Below are 15,081 nucleotides of genomic sequence, written 5' to 3'. Positions count from 1 at the left end.
TCCAGACCTCAGCCGGAGCGGCCGCTAGACAGGGCCGCTCGCCCCCGCGCTCGGTAAGGCTGCGGCAGGTAGCTGCAAACACCGCCGCCAGCCGCGCCGCGGGGTCTGCGCGTCTCCGCGCCCCGCTCGCCCTGCCCCCGCAGGCAGGGGAACCGGGGGGAGGGCGGCAAGGGTGTACGGCGTGGGGGATTAGTGGGACGCCGCGGCCCCGCCTTCCCCCTTCGCATCCCGGGCGCGATGAGAGGGGGAGATGGACCCGAGCCGGCGGGACTGGCACCATGACATTCGCCGGCTTCGTCGTGGCGCTAGTTATTGGGACGATACCCGGAGCCCGCGAGCTGGGGCAGGTCTCCGCCAGCCTCCCGGCCGCCCGCCTCCCGCAGCCACCCGCCCCGGCGCCGCCGCCGCCCCCCGCCGGCTGCCCCTCCGGGGGCTTGGCCGGGGCCCAGCGCCCCTGGCCACCCGGGGCGTCCGCCCTCCCGCAGCGGGGGGCGGCGGGCCGGGCGCCGCGGGGCCGGCGCAGCTCCTCCTGCGCTCTGCCCGGCGGCCGAGCGCGTCCCGGGTGCGCCCCCGGGGGCGGCCGGGACCGGGCGGAGCGAGGCCGCGCTGACTGCGACCGAGGTGAGCTGGGCGGGGGGCGCCGGGCCGGCGGGAATGGGGCGAGCGGCCGCCGCCTGGGGCGCGGGGCGGCGGGAGCGGCGTTGCGGGATGGTGCGCGGGTGGCTCCGCGGGACCGGGAACCTCGGCCGGGCGGCGGCGTCCTCACCATCCCGTGCCCCGTTCCTCGTCGCTGGAGGGGACGGGGCGGGGGGGGACACGACACACGGACACCTCTTTCTAAAGTGAGGAGAGGAGAGTTTACACCTGTACATCCTCAGATGCGTGGGAATGATGAAGGTTCTTCCTTGTTTTATTTCGGCGCTATTTTATACTAGGCAAATCGCGTTAGGAACCTGTGCCCTAAGTGTTCAGCAGGCTTGGTTAGCAGAGGCTGGCATTCCCCTTTTCATACCCAGGCTTACTTCTCTGGGAAGCATTCGGGATGCAGAAGTAGCAGATGGAAGAGCAAAAGGATACCTTGCTCTACACATGACCTGCTCACGTATTATCTCTTGCTTTCTTCCCCCCACCCCTTAACATCTTGGATTAATGGGGTTCACAAGTTAGTGCTGGTGCATGAGGAGATCTGTGAACCCAGCCAAGAGACCCGTGCTTCCCCCTGCCACGCTCCTAGCTAAACTCTCAGTGACTCCAGTACAAGTTTTCCAAGTGTAAGGACTGAACAGCACTTTCAGCATTCAGCCCTTAAGCTTTACATTTCATCAGTGGTGGCATTAAATACATTTATTTACAGTCTGGTTTGGAATGATGTAACATTTTCTCTTGCATTGCTCTGGTATTCTCTCCTACACAAATAAGAACTACGCCCTATTTATATCTGTACTAAAAATGATCAAGCAGAATTGCTGCAATGAAAAGAAAAAATCCCTTCTTTGTTGCCCTTCCTTTTACATCTTTTGTAATACCACAAGGGTAGTTGATCTTTAATATTAGTAATTCCATTCTTGTGGAAGATGGTTTAGGGGTGTGTTTTTCATTAATTTAATTTCATCTCTCTGAAGAGGACTGCTATCTTCCAACAATAGCCCTTGAAGCTGTGTGGAAAAAAAAGATAATAACTTGAACAATGTGATAATTATACATATTGGTATAAAATATCACAGGAAAACCAATGTGGTATTTATGAAGAACATAAGGAGGCACTAAGGTCCATATTGCTCATTTATGCATTAAAAACCCCAGCTATGCAGCTTTCAAAGCTGTGTTCCAAGTCGAACGTTGTACTCCTTCAACAAGACAGAATGATGTTATGCATTACTGATGCTACCCTGGAAAGAATACCAGGCAGCTGATGCCACAGAGGAGAAAACAACTAACTACACACAGATGAAAAAAAAAAATACTGAGGACTTCACATCCTTTAACTGGTCTGTTTGGGAAGGGGTCCCACAGTTGATTCTTTGATTTAGCCCATCATATTTATAGCTTTTCATCATTCTTCAGTCTGGCTCTCAAATACTTTGTGAGGACTTGGTGTAATGCATTACAGTGAATAATGCATCATTTTAATGCTAAGAACCCAATCTTGCACTTTATTAAAGTAAAATCCAGAACATGATTTGGGTTAAAAAAAAAAAAAAAGCCAAAAAATAAGGCATGGTTTGGGATAAGCAGTGTTTCTCCCATCTTTTCAGAATGCTGCCTTTTTATTTCCCAGAAGAAGGGAGCCCAGGTTGGTCCCTGTTAAGAGGGAGGACATAGCTACTGAACAATAGCCAATACCTTCTAGTTGAAAGGTCATCTGCTTCTTTTGGACTCAGTGACATCAACAGGGCAAATGCCTGTCCAAAAGCCTTTGTGGAGGTGATAGGAAAGAATTATAAAGTGTGCTGGATGGCTTAAGGTGGAACATGGAAATAAATGAAGCCATTTGCCCAGAAACACACACTTTTAAAACATTCATCCTGAAGTAAGTTCTATTCTTAAAAAAAGCAAAGAAATGCAACAATGCAGTTTATAGCTAAAGAAGGACAGGGTATTCAGAGATAAAGTCACTGCATCTGTTGCTTTAGTACATCAGCTGAGGAAGCCTGTACTCATTGTTAGGCACCTGCAGTAACTGAACACAATACCATGTTCAAAGTCTTAACTGTAAATCTCCTGGCTTTTCTAGCTTAAACATCAGGATTTACCTGCAAGGTTAGCTGGCTAGACTGTGTGCACGTGTATACATTAGCCTGCTTTATATTTAAACATTATCAATGATAAATAATTTTAAAAGCACCTTTGCAATTATACCATGTGGCACCAGTGTAAAATCAGTTTTACAGTTTAAAATAATAGATTTTGGTGTTTCATTTCCTTCCTTCTAAAATGAGACACACCTGGGTAATATTATTTATTCATGCTTTGAAAGCAAGTAAGGCAAACACAAATCTATATACATTACCAAGGAAATCATAGAGGGACGGGAGTAAGTGTGAGAGTACTCTCTACACAGAGTCAGTGTAAGTCCAGCAGAATTTAGCGTTTAAGTAACAACTAGCTAGTAACAACTTCCCTGTAACGTACTCACGGTTCAGAAAAGAAGCATACCTCAGTATCTGGAAGCAACTGCTGCCAATCAGTGTTTATGTGGCCTGTAGTTACTGCATTCTGCATAGGGTGTTGTTCATGGATACATTGTTATCTATCTAAAGCTCTTTGAGAAAAGTGGGTTAACTGTTTTTCTTTATTTTACAAAGGGGAAGCAAGACATGAGAGGGTAAGTGTCTTTGCCAGAGGTCACACTACCAATCAGTGGCACAACTGGAAATAAAATACACATCTCCAGAATGGTGAGATTGTAGTCTTCCCATTTAATTTGCTTTTCTCATCGGGTAATTCCACTAATGCCAACATTTGTGAGAGAAGAGTCATGCCTCAGGCTCACAGTCTAAAGACTAGATTATTCTCCCTACCTGTTAGACTACAGTCCAGGCAGTTGATTGAAGGTCTTTTGGGGTTTGGGGCTTTTTAATAGGGTTAAAGAAAAAAAAAAAGATGAAAAATCAAACACAAATGTCTTGTGTTTTCCTTCTAAGAAGCAGCTTTTCTGGAATAATTCTTTTTAGAGCTGCACAGTATGAGACCCTTCATTTTCTACAGCTCTGTACCACATAAGACAACGGCAGTCCTTTAGAGCCTGTTACATTCCTAACACTTCAGTTTATTTTTTCAGAGCCTTAAACCATTGGTCGTTGACACGATGAGTCTCACTGCTGCAGAGGAACCCATCCAGCACATTATACACTTAATATATACAATAGTTATGCAACTTGAATATAAGGATCCATGAGTATGCAATACTGCTATCTGCTAAAGTTCTCAAGATAGTTCTTAAAAAAATAGTTCTAATGGATGCACCCTTTTTTCAAGGTTAAAATACCAAGAGAAAATAGTTATAATTTTAGACTAAAAGCAGCGCTCAGGAAAGTGATAGACAACAGCATTCATTGATCGCAGCGAGCATCATCCATAGTTTTGCTGAAGTCAACAGAATTAATTTCTTTGATTTGAACAAGGTCTAATCTTGGAAAGGAGGAAAAGTTTCCATTGACTTGAACTGGTGTTAGATTTGACCTACGCCATGGGTAGCTTTTTACAAGTAGCTCACAGAAACAGATGAATTGGTTTCATTCTGAAACTGGGATATGCTCTTTTATATGTATGGTGACTCATCCACTAGTGTTCTGAAATACTGTGAGTAAGCAGGGGTATACAGTGTGTATCAACCAGAGACTCTCACAGATGTTAATTTGGATTTACCTAATTGACTACAAGGCAGCAGAGATGAATTATCAGTGCAAGGCCTTTCTGTGGCACTATCCTATTTTAGAACCCTTTGAAAATAAAAGGAGAAATGAAAGTATTAGTTGTTTTTACATATTTCTAAAATTCAAACCTACTTATTCTGCTCTGCTTTAAGTTTGCAGTTGCAAAGCACCCAGCACCAGGGTGAAAGGCAGAATGAACTTCTGATCCCTCTTTTCCAAGTCTACATTTACAGTCAAATTACAAACCTTTGGACAGAGGTGTTTATGAAAAAACTACTGTCACACCTCTAACCAGCACCATAAACCCCACTGCTGCAGCACTTGCACTGGCAGCAGAGGTGGAAGTGATTCTATTCGCAATACAGCCACACACAGTAACAGTGCTGCTTCTCAGTCAAATGCAGAAAATAAAATAGGGTTTGAAGTTACCCCAGCACTTCTGGCCATGAGAACGGTAAAGGAAAAGAGGCCAAGCACAACAGCACAATTCCTTTGAAGCTCTTTAGCTTTTGGAGTTAATTAAAAGTTGGCTGAGAGGTTTTCCTCTCCCCTTTTTCCTGTGTGTCTCATCTTGAGCCTATATGGCAGGTGTTGCAGAGCAAGTCTCAGCAGCACCCACTGGATGCCCTTACTACCTTACATTTGCAAGTATAACTTAATCTCTTTTGAACAGGGATAGCAGATAGGAAAGACTCTGACTTGGGCAGATACCAGGGCAACTAAAATGACCAGACTGTATGTAAACACCATGAATTGACCGTCAGTAACCTCAGCTAGAACATAACTAGAAGAAAAATATACGCTTTTTTTGAGTGCATATAAATGAAGGAGTTAAGACAGAAGATTTGTATTCTTCACTATAGGGCTGAATTAAGTCTGTCATAAGACCACAGTATGTATCCTACAGCCTGCTTTGTGGTCCTGTGCCCTTCTTTCTAAGTCTTGTGGGTCAGTTCACCTCTCCTTATCCTTCCTCTTCCTGACCAGTGCTAAGGAAGGGACTGCCCTATGGGCAGGATCCCTGTACGCATGTTCCCTGGTGCTGAGCTTTGTGCTGAGGCAGTGAAGGCTTGATAAGGACTTTAAGCAGAAGCTCCACACTGTATTGAGTTGGTGGAGAGGGGAGAGAGTGTGAGTTTCTCAGAGCATGGCATAAAAGTCAGAGTAGATATTACCACATTGACCCCACGTGTTTAGTTTTCTTCATCAACTAGAAGAGCCAGAGACTTACAGCTTGAAAAATTGAGATGCTACCATACACCTACAATTCCAGAAACCTAGAGCCTCCAACATATACACTTAAGCAAGACCTGTCTTTTAACAAATAATTCAGATTCTCTTCTCCAGAGCTTCTAGTATCCTAGGGGAAGCACAGAAGGAAGCCCCTTGGGCACGCACAATGAGGTGCAAGTATGGGCTTGAGTTATAAAAATGCAACAGTAGAAGACTTAACCAGTGAAATTAAGAGTTAACCAGCATCCTTTTAATCATGCTTAAGTACTAGTTTTCCTGCTGCTTATGAAATGAAATGTGTTTCCTGGTCATTTTAACAATGCACTTATCTTGCGATTAAGGTACTAACAGGTTCTTAATACAAAGAGTAAATCATGAGTAATAAATAGATATTTGGTAATAAATCATAAACATACATAATGGCAGATAATGTTAGTCATCTTGCAATTCCCTACAGATCTGTGTTTCATTTTGGAGTAAGAGTTTTATCTTCTGGAAAGAAAATACAGGCTACTGAAATGGAAGTCTGTATTTTAAGGTTCTGTTGTTTTATGAGGTATCCATGTTACTGTAACTAATGCATCTCTTGTTCAGGTAAAATAACTACTGGGGTCTGAACACTGCAACATTTTGAGTAAACAGAGAAATCACTTTCTCATTAGTGTGCTCTTTGATTTGTTTGCTACGTAATTATGACTTGTTAAATGATACTGGTTGATGCATACTTCAAAGTGCATATGAAACAAAAAATCTTGTATCATTTTACTCTTGTTGGATATGGTGCTGAAAGGCTGAGCTAGAAGCACTTAGACTGGCCTTAGAAAAATACATTGCAGATACTATCTTTTCAGAGGGTTTTCAATTTCAACTTTTCTTTAAAAAATTGTTTTACTTGTTGTTTTGCTTGAGGACAGAATACTGGATTTTGTCCTGGATGGTTTAGGTTAATCATAGCTACTATGATTAACATATCACTACTATTCTATGAGTAGTGAGTCAATGTAACCAAGATGTTAGAATTATTATACCATATATTTGGTTAACTCTGCTAAGCAGCAAGTATAATAAAAAGTTTAGTATTAGATGCATAGAAAAATACACTTTTTAAAATTGTCTTTTTACATTAACTAAATCAGGTGAAAATCAAGAATACTTTAAATTTGTTACAAAATTACCTTTAATAATCACCTTGGTGTTTTCTATATGATAGAAGCTGGTTCTTCATCATATTTTCTTGTGAGATGAACGAACATCTGATAGGAACGGTACTGCCCTTCATAAAACACTGATGTTCCTACACGCAGATGTAAACCTACAGCAAAAAAAACAAACCAAAATATTTTGTTGACATATTTGATGATTTTTTTTAAAAAAATTCTGTATTTCTTGCTTTCATCTATGTCTTTTCCACAGGCACATGGAAAAAGTCGCTGTCCCTTCCAGTCAATTTCCTTTTCCTACCAACTGACAGTAGTAGTGTGTTTTCCACATCAAAAGGGACCAGATGTCACCTGGAGTTCTGAGGGTAGTGGGTGGCAAGGGAAAGGCTGGGTTTTTTATTTAATGGTACTAGTCTGAAGTGAGAACTCTGTGCTTTCAAACTTGTTTCCTAAGGTTTCTTCTACCAGGGATGCAGAAGATTTTAGATTTACTTTTAATTGTTGGAAAAAGAGGTTCTGGTGCCTACAAGATATCTCTTGTGCTATCTTTTGTGCTGTTTATGTGAATAAGTTCTTCCACTGCTATCACTGGGAATTCTGTACATGCAGAAAGAGCAGTGAGGCAAAGTCTGCCATGGAGATCTTAGAAAAGAATGTTATTCTTCAAGTACTCCCTTATTGAAATATTTGAATAGAAATATTATGTAATGTGTACTCAGGAAGCACTGTATTGATTTCAGTAGGTGTCACACAAAACTGTAAGCAATCATGTGCAAAAATAAGCTTAATTTAGAGATGACATCTTCAAAATTGCTTTCTGGTATGTCAGGAATCACTTTGCTATGATTGCAGATGATGTTTCAAGTTAAAATAATAGTCTATACAAAAGTCTAGTGAAGAGTAGAAATAAACAAAATTCCAGACTGTCTGCATGTGACAAAAAAAAATTAAAAAGAAAAAATTTTAGAGACAGCTAAACAATGTGCAACTTGTCTACAGTATTGTTATAATTATCTCATTAATGATGCTGTAACATGAGCTGAATACATTTTGTTTGTAATTTACTGCACAGTAAGTTTACTGCTGAGAAAGTAAATAGGAGGCAAAAAGGAACACACAACCCGGAGTCTGAGGTTAATTAATTCCTCGAGTTATTTGGCAGCCATTTGGCTTTGTGGTTTTATAAGATATGCTGAACTAAATTAAAATGAGGACAATCTGAATGAAAACTGTGAGGAAAAATTGCTTCTATTTATTACTATTATTATTTTATTAATTTATCTATTTTTTAACACATACATGAACATATACACAATTAAATGCAGACACAAACACTGACTGCTTTCTCCGCTGCTAATACCCCTGCAAACTGGATGATGGTGTAGCTTCTGATTTTAAGCAGCTCACAGAACACAGGCAGATGGATTAACTAAGATTTCAGGCAATACTAACACATACAATTAGGCTATGTTTGATAAGGTAACAGAAATCTATTCCCACTTGTTGGATTAGTTCTCTGGTATGACTCTCTGTTCTTCTGTGTAGAGTTCTACCTAAGAAGAGCCTTTTAACCCCCCCGGGACTTGGCTACCTTCAATAGCAGACACACCTGGCATCTCAAGTAAAACTACTGTAATAAAAAAATGCAAAATCTGTTAGTTTTCTTGGATTTCTGTGTTCCGTAGCTTTCAAAAAACAGACTTTTAAAATTTCTTTTACACAGTTCCTTATGGTTGTAGCTTGTTCTGTCTTAAGAATGTGATGAAGACCTCTCATGAATTAATAGAGCTGCATCCACTGTTTTTCTGTCTCAGAACAAGTATGAACAAATACATTCTTTGGCTAAAATAAACTGCTAACATCCATTACATGCATAATGTTTCATAGGCCAGATCAAAAGCTATGCAATCCCATTCCCTTAAATTTTATGGGATTACATGGAAGATAAAAATATAGTACTTGTAGTTACCTATATATATATGCTTGCTCATCTGGGTACTGGTAACCACATTTAAATAGTTATGTGTAGTCTACACATGCATTTTTTTTTCATTTGTTTGTTAGATCGTTAAGAAAGCTGTAGCCTCAGAAGGATAGAGAATGTGATTTGAATAGAAGCAGCAAAATGTTTTCCTCCTGTAAAAAACAAGGCTATCTCCTTTTGTGTAACACCATGTAAGGCTGTTAGATGTGCCAGAGTACTTGTTAGCAGTGGCTCACCCAAAGAGCACAAAGACGGTAAGACAGAGAACAGGAATTCTCTCTGCAGAGGGAAAAGTTTGGAATCTTTTGTGTGTGGCACAGTAACTGAGAAATGGAGTAATTTGGAGGCTTTATTTATTGATTTGCTTCTTTATTTATTTATTAACTAGGGTTAGTGAGACTACAGGGTGGCAAGAATGAGTTTGAAGGTACGGTGGAGATTTATTTCAATGGAATATGGGGGACAATCTGTGGGAGCCATTGGGACAACAGTGATGCAACAGTCATATGTCGACAGCTTGCGCTTGGGTAAGTTTCAGTCTGAGTGAAAATCAGTCAGCTTATTTTAATGATCTTTCAGCATAAAGGCCAATCTGGTTTGCAAATCCCGAGGGCTGTTTGTGTTTGATGGTTGTTTTGAAATTTGAAATTTTTTGAATGCTGAAGTTGTTCTTCCCAGAATCCTTTGTTTCCTTCAAATATGTTGTACTTCAAAGAGATTGCTGTGAGAATCAATATTTCGTTTGAAAGCTGCATAAGGGATCTGGAGAGGGGCAGACCTGGGAGGATGCATTGCTTTCCAAGTGAAAAGTGTGAACAGGCCAGAAAAGCTTAGGGGAAACAAAAACTGCTTTGCTAGACATTTGGGAGATATCCACAAGGGCAGAAATATGAGGTCTGTCCAGATCTCACTTATGTGGTATCAATTAAGAACAGCTTCAGTGAGTTTACTGAATCTATGAAAATCTAAATGTGGCCAGAATTAGACCCTACGTGGGCAGCTAATCACAGGAAAATTCCTGGTTCTCAGGAGCATGGGGTTACCCTGGTAATCATCCATTCTATTTGCCAAAACCCATCTGGCACTCATCGTCAGTTTTTTGAAAATGTGGTATTTTTCCTGTGCATTTCTTCATGGAGCTAGACAATCTGTACAGTTTACTTTCAGAGTTGCACAACGATAACAAAACTCAAAACCAGACAAGTTTTGCAGCTTTTCATTTTCATGGAGACATTTTACAGAGCTATAACACCGGACAGGTTGCAAGTCCCTGCACTGTCCTCATTGACCACTACTTCCTGCTGCTGCCAGAATGGAGTTAACAGGACTCTTTAACAGAAATTGGCCATTAAACTCTAGGTAATGCCTACAGTGATACTGCAATTGCAATAGTAACATTAACCTGAGGTAAGGAAGAAAACTACCATACCAAAAGGGAGTTTTAAAATAAAATGCAATTCCAGCTTCTAATGAAACCATTGCTGTTGAAGTTAGCAGGCAAATTACCTGGATATCCCCCCACTTAGTACCCTGTTCAGTTTGCACTTCTTCAATAAGCCACAAAGTATGGCTGGCTTTATTGCCTTTCTACCATTTCCCTCAGTCACATACCACAGCAGTGATTTTGTTTGCTACCAAGCAGTAACGGGCTTTTATAGCACACTTGCACTGTGACATTCCTAATGATTATTCCACTTTTGAAGACTGCTAGCCAAAACTAAATCTAAGCTGGTTTATAATGTTCAATACTAATCTAGACAGACTGTGCCAACTTATGAAAATATGAGGATTAGATGAGATAAAAGTTCAGCCATCTGGAGACCGATTTTGCTTAAGACTTCAGCTGTCTATGTGCAATGTCTCCTTTCCTCATTTCTAAATAAGTTCTTTTTGCCTTCCATACCCTAAACATTTCAGTGAACAAGACCGCTATTAGCAAAAGTAGTTCAGTGACACGGGTGAACGGTTTGGTCTTTTCAACAGAAATGGCTTAAATCTGAATCCAGGCCAAAAAGCCCCAAGGAAACAGCAGCTGAAAGTTTCTTTAAGCATTAATTTCTGGCAGAAATTTGTATCTGTAGACCACAAGGTGAGCTCACTAGGTATTACTGATGCTTTTCAGTTGCTTCTGTCTATCTGTTCCTATGAATTTACAGCATTTCAGCTTTGTTTTTACATTTAGTTTTGTTGGGCATTATATGGAAGAAAAAGATAGCTTGTTAACTGTCACTGTAGATTCAGTACTGGGAGGAAAGGAAGCTCTTTTATAAAAGTTCTGGATGGATGGGATTGGCTGAATACAGAATAAAGGACACAGGCCTGATCTGATGGAGTATGAGGTGGTTTCATTGCTCCATAGTCACAACCAAATTATATGACATGTATGGGCAGAGCACTAGTATGGTTTAATGGGGTAAAGGAGAGGGTAAGGGTGAAAGGCCTGTGAGCATAACTTCTCCTGCATGTATAGCTGCAGTGGGATGGTACTGTAGATTCACCTATGGACTGTGAGCTCTCTACTGATATTTGTAGTTAAGAATTACAACAAGGATGTAGCTGGCCCTGCAGCAATACAGACCACTGTACTGAAATATCCGACAACAAAATGGTGAGAACTGGGTCACATCTGTTACTTTTCTTTGAGCAGAAGACAATGCTGAACTGTATGAAAATACGATGAATTTACACAGCTGAAGCAAGCCCTTTCTTTTCTACTCCAAGATTTATATATGACAAAATATTCCACTTCCCCTCCTCCCACTCTAATCTCCTATCCTGATTATTCTTACAGTGAAAAAGGTACAGCAAAACACATACCATTTTCCGGACTGGGACTTATTCCTGTTTACTGGAGTGAAGTGCGTTGTCGTGGTGATGAAGAAAATATACTCTTATGTGAAAAAGACATCTGGCAGGATGGATCATGTCCTCAAAAAATGGCAGCTGGTGTCATATGCAGCTCTTCCCTAGGTAAAAGAAACACATATGGTTTGGTTAACTCCTTATTTAAATAGAAGTAGTATTCATTACTCATTATTAAATTAGAAAAAAAAAGAAAAAGAAGACTTCTTGGAATAGGAATTCAAACAGATTAAATCATCATATCATTAACTGTTTCGAATCCTTCCGTGCTGTGCAAGCAGCAACTAGCTGAACCACTTTTTAGCCTTCTATAATCAACAAGGAAATTATTGCTTTGAGATGTAGATTGTGAGACGGGGTGAAGCAGTCAGAGTCTCTGGCTGTAAAAGTAGCATTATTTCCCCCCCAAATTTAAAAATACATTTTTATTTGTCTAGGTGGTGGTGGTTTTTCATAGCTACATATGCTACATGTCAATTTGTTAGCTTTTCTTGAACAGCAGAGAGGAGCAGCAATTGAAATTGATACCCAGTTTCAGCAGACTAGATTAAGCTTTTGCATTTTGCAGGTTCTACTGCAACTTGCCTTTTTAAATAGATGAAACAGTGGAACAGCAAGAAGAAGTTTGAGACATTTTCTTTTTTTTCCTGTTTTTTTTTTTTAAGCCAGGAAATAGATGAAGTCGTAGCATTAACAGGTTGGAAGGCCTACACAAAAATTAATCATTTTTTAAATCATTCAGATGTAAGATAAGGTGAAACTTTAAAATAACCTTTTAAGTACTAATTATTTTTATATGGTTTGAAGTTGTTTCCATTATTACAGCTTTATGCAGAAATGATACTTTCAAGATAATTCCTTGCAGGACCAGAAAAAGGCTAATGATTTGGAAAGAACAAAAATCAAACCATATCTCAGAAGCAGGAAAGGAACAATATTTACACAATCAAAGTGAGACAACAGTCAATGAGATTTCACTGCTCTGACTGGAATTATCAACGTAATGAGAAAACAAGAGGATGAATTTCTAGTTCTGTGGCAATGAGAGAATTTTCACCTCTTAAGATTTTAACCTCTGTGACCAAGCCTATACAGAGCCAATATTGCCCTTACTGGTAGAAATACAGATTTACTGACTGCAGTATTTGGCCTTGCAGCCCTAAGTATCCATGAATGCTTTGACACTCAAGTAACTCAAGATCAGTACAGTTACTTGTCTGTATAATATTCTTCAGCTACTGAGAGTGGAACCTATAGGAACTAATTTCTAAGAAGTCTGACTTCAAGTTTTCCATCTAACTAGGAAAAATAAAGTGTGGTTCTTCAGTGGCGTCAGATAAACTATTAACCCACCTTCTTTCTTCTTTACTATCAAGATAATGTTTTGGGAAAGAAATGACCTTTTCCTGTATTCTGTGATTGATCACAGCCTCTGTCTTTACTCCGATCCGGCTGGCTGGTGGGAACAATGCTCATGAAGGAAGAGTGGAAGTCCACCATGCTGGCCAGTGGGGGACCATCTGTGATGATCAGTGGGATGACGCAGATGCTGAAGTTGTCTGTCGGCAGCTTGGCCTTGGGTTTGTTTATCTATGTATTTTCTACTCCAGCAGCAAAGTGGGGGAGTTAGTCTGATACATACCTTGGAGCTGTAAAAGATGGTCCTTTAAAATTGCGCTAATGCTCTGAAGCGGTAACTAAGTTTATTTGTAGAAGGTGCAGGTACAGTATTATTATTTTCTTTTCCCCAGATCTTTGATTTTTAGGATCCAGTCTTCAGTGTCATATGATAGGGGCAATTTTGTCTGTAGGACAGACAAAGGATGTGTCTCAGAATGCTGACTTTTTCATGAAAACTAACTACAATTTCAGTAAAGTTTCAACCAAAAATCCTAGATGAAGAAAAGGAAGTTGTTTTACTGTTAAAATCACCTCCATTTTACTGAAGAGTGTAACAGCCTCCTTGCTTTGGAGTAAGAACACTGCTTTGTCAGAAAGGGAATGTTTTTTGACATGCCTGTGTGAATCTCTCAAGATTTAAATCACAAGTCACTGAAGATTATCAGTTTGCATATACTGACTTAGAGATCTGTTTGAAGTTTTGAAGCTTGTCAGCGATTCTGTCTGAACTAAGCATGGCCCATAACGTAGTCACAGAAGCAAAACAGGATTTTCTTGCTCCTCTTCTGAAGAGCCAGGGGTGGTTTTGATACCACACAGAAGATAAGTAATCAGTATTAGAGGAAAGATGCTGCAGAACTGAGATGCAAAGCTAAAGAAGTGAGGAAGGAGATGGGGACAACTAAGATGAAAGGTCAGATGGGTGATGAGGGAAAGAACTAGGAGAAAGATGCAGAGAAGATATTAAAGAGGAGAAAGGGATTATATTTGGGACAGACTGGATGAAAACTAAGCAGGTCAGTGCAGAGGCGACTGGGACAGAATTTGCCTGTTCAACCCTGCTAGGATTATCATGAATTAAAAGAAGAGGTGTTGAAGGCAGTAAGCTTTGTGGCATTAATGAGTGACCACCACAGTTTGTAACCAGAAACTGAGGCCTTGGACTGCTGGTGCCATCAAATTAGCTCAGCTTTGTGAGCCCTACAGAGCTCACAAAACTTCTAGACCTCATGGTCAGCCATGTGGGAATCAACATGCTCCTCTGACATCAGTTTTTCCCTAGTTTACTTTCACTATATTTCTGTATTCCTCTACATTTTCAATGGGAATGCCTAATCGAAAGTCTGTCTTCTTACAAGCTTTTTCTGCTTCTGAATTAGGCTGCTGTTAGTAAGTTTGGGGAGTTACTAAGCTGTACCTCACATTTCTGTATACTAATGACAACTGTTATGCTCTTACCCTGTCTCCTTACTGATTCCACTAAAACATTTGATTGCTTATATTTAATGTGCAGAAACTGCAGGTCTGAGGTGTGTCTAATCTGATTTGTTTTTTCTGAGTAAATAAATTGTATTAGGATGGTGCTAAGTCTTTCTGAAATATGTCTAGAGATTTACAGAATTTCCCAAGAAATCCAGATGTCTTAACAAATGTGCTCAGTACTGTGAAGTGAAATTTTACCAGCAGTGGCAGCCACACCAGTTATGAAATAATAAAAATAATCTAAATTTGCATACTATTAAACTATCTGGAAATGTGCCATAAATTTTGAAAGCAAAGCATCTCAGTAAGTAGCTTTCTATATCCTTTCAACTTTTCTGTAGTACTACTATAAAACTTCATAATATTTATCTATCATTAATAGGTGAAAAATAGTAATTTATTTTATTGTTAGGCTTAATAAAACTTTTGCTTGATAAAGATTACCCCTGTTATAGTAATGAGATGCGTTGTCTCTGCTTTATTTGAATTTTACCAGATTATGGTAGAATTTTCTTTCAACATTCAGGGTAGTGAATCATTATATCTTTCATTTCAGCCAACTTATTAAGGAATAAGTATTTTT

At 40.1% G+C, this 15,081-nt stretch overlaps 1 protein-coding gene across 1 annotated transcript in view; it reads left to right on the top strand.

Annotated features, from left to right (window-relative positions):
• Positions 1-278: 278 nt before the first annotated feature.
• Positions 279-15,081, top strand: part of PRSS12 (serine protease 12) — a gene marked incomplete at both ends in the record, with an annotated part of 40,770 nt that continues 25,967 nt past the window's right edge. Inside the window, 4 exons of the mRNA XM_084263434.1 lie at positions 279-621; positions 9,142-9,280; positions 11,545-11,723; positions 13,045-13,195. Of these exons, the coding sequence (XP_084119560.1) occupies positions 279-621; positions 9,142-9,280; positions 11,545-11,723; positions 13,045-13,195 (812 nt within the window). The remainder of the gene's footprint in view (positions 622-9,141; positions 9,281-11,544; positions 11,724-13,044; positions 13,196-15,081) is intronic.

Source organism: Gallinula chloropus (genome assembly GCF_964237585.1).
Source record: "Gallinula chloropus genome assembly, chromosome: 4".
Taxonomy (NCBI): Eukaryota; Metazoa; Chordata; class Aves; order Gruiformes; family Rallidae; genus Gallinula; species Gallinula chloropus.
This window is presented reverse-complemented; position numbering and strand designations above follow the sequence as displayed.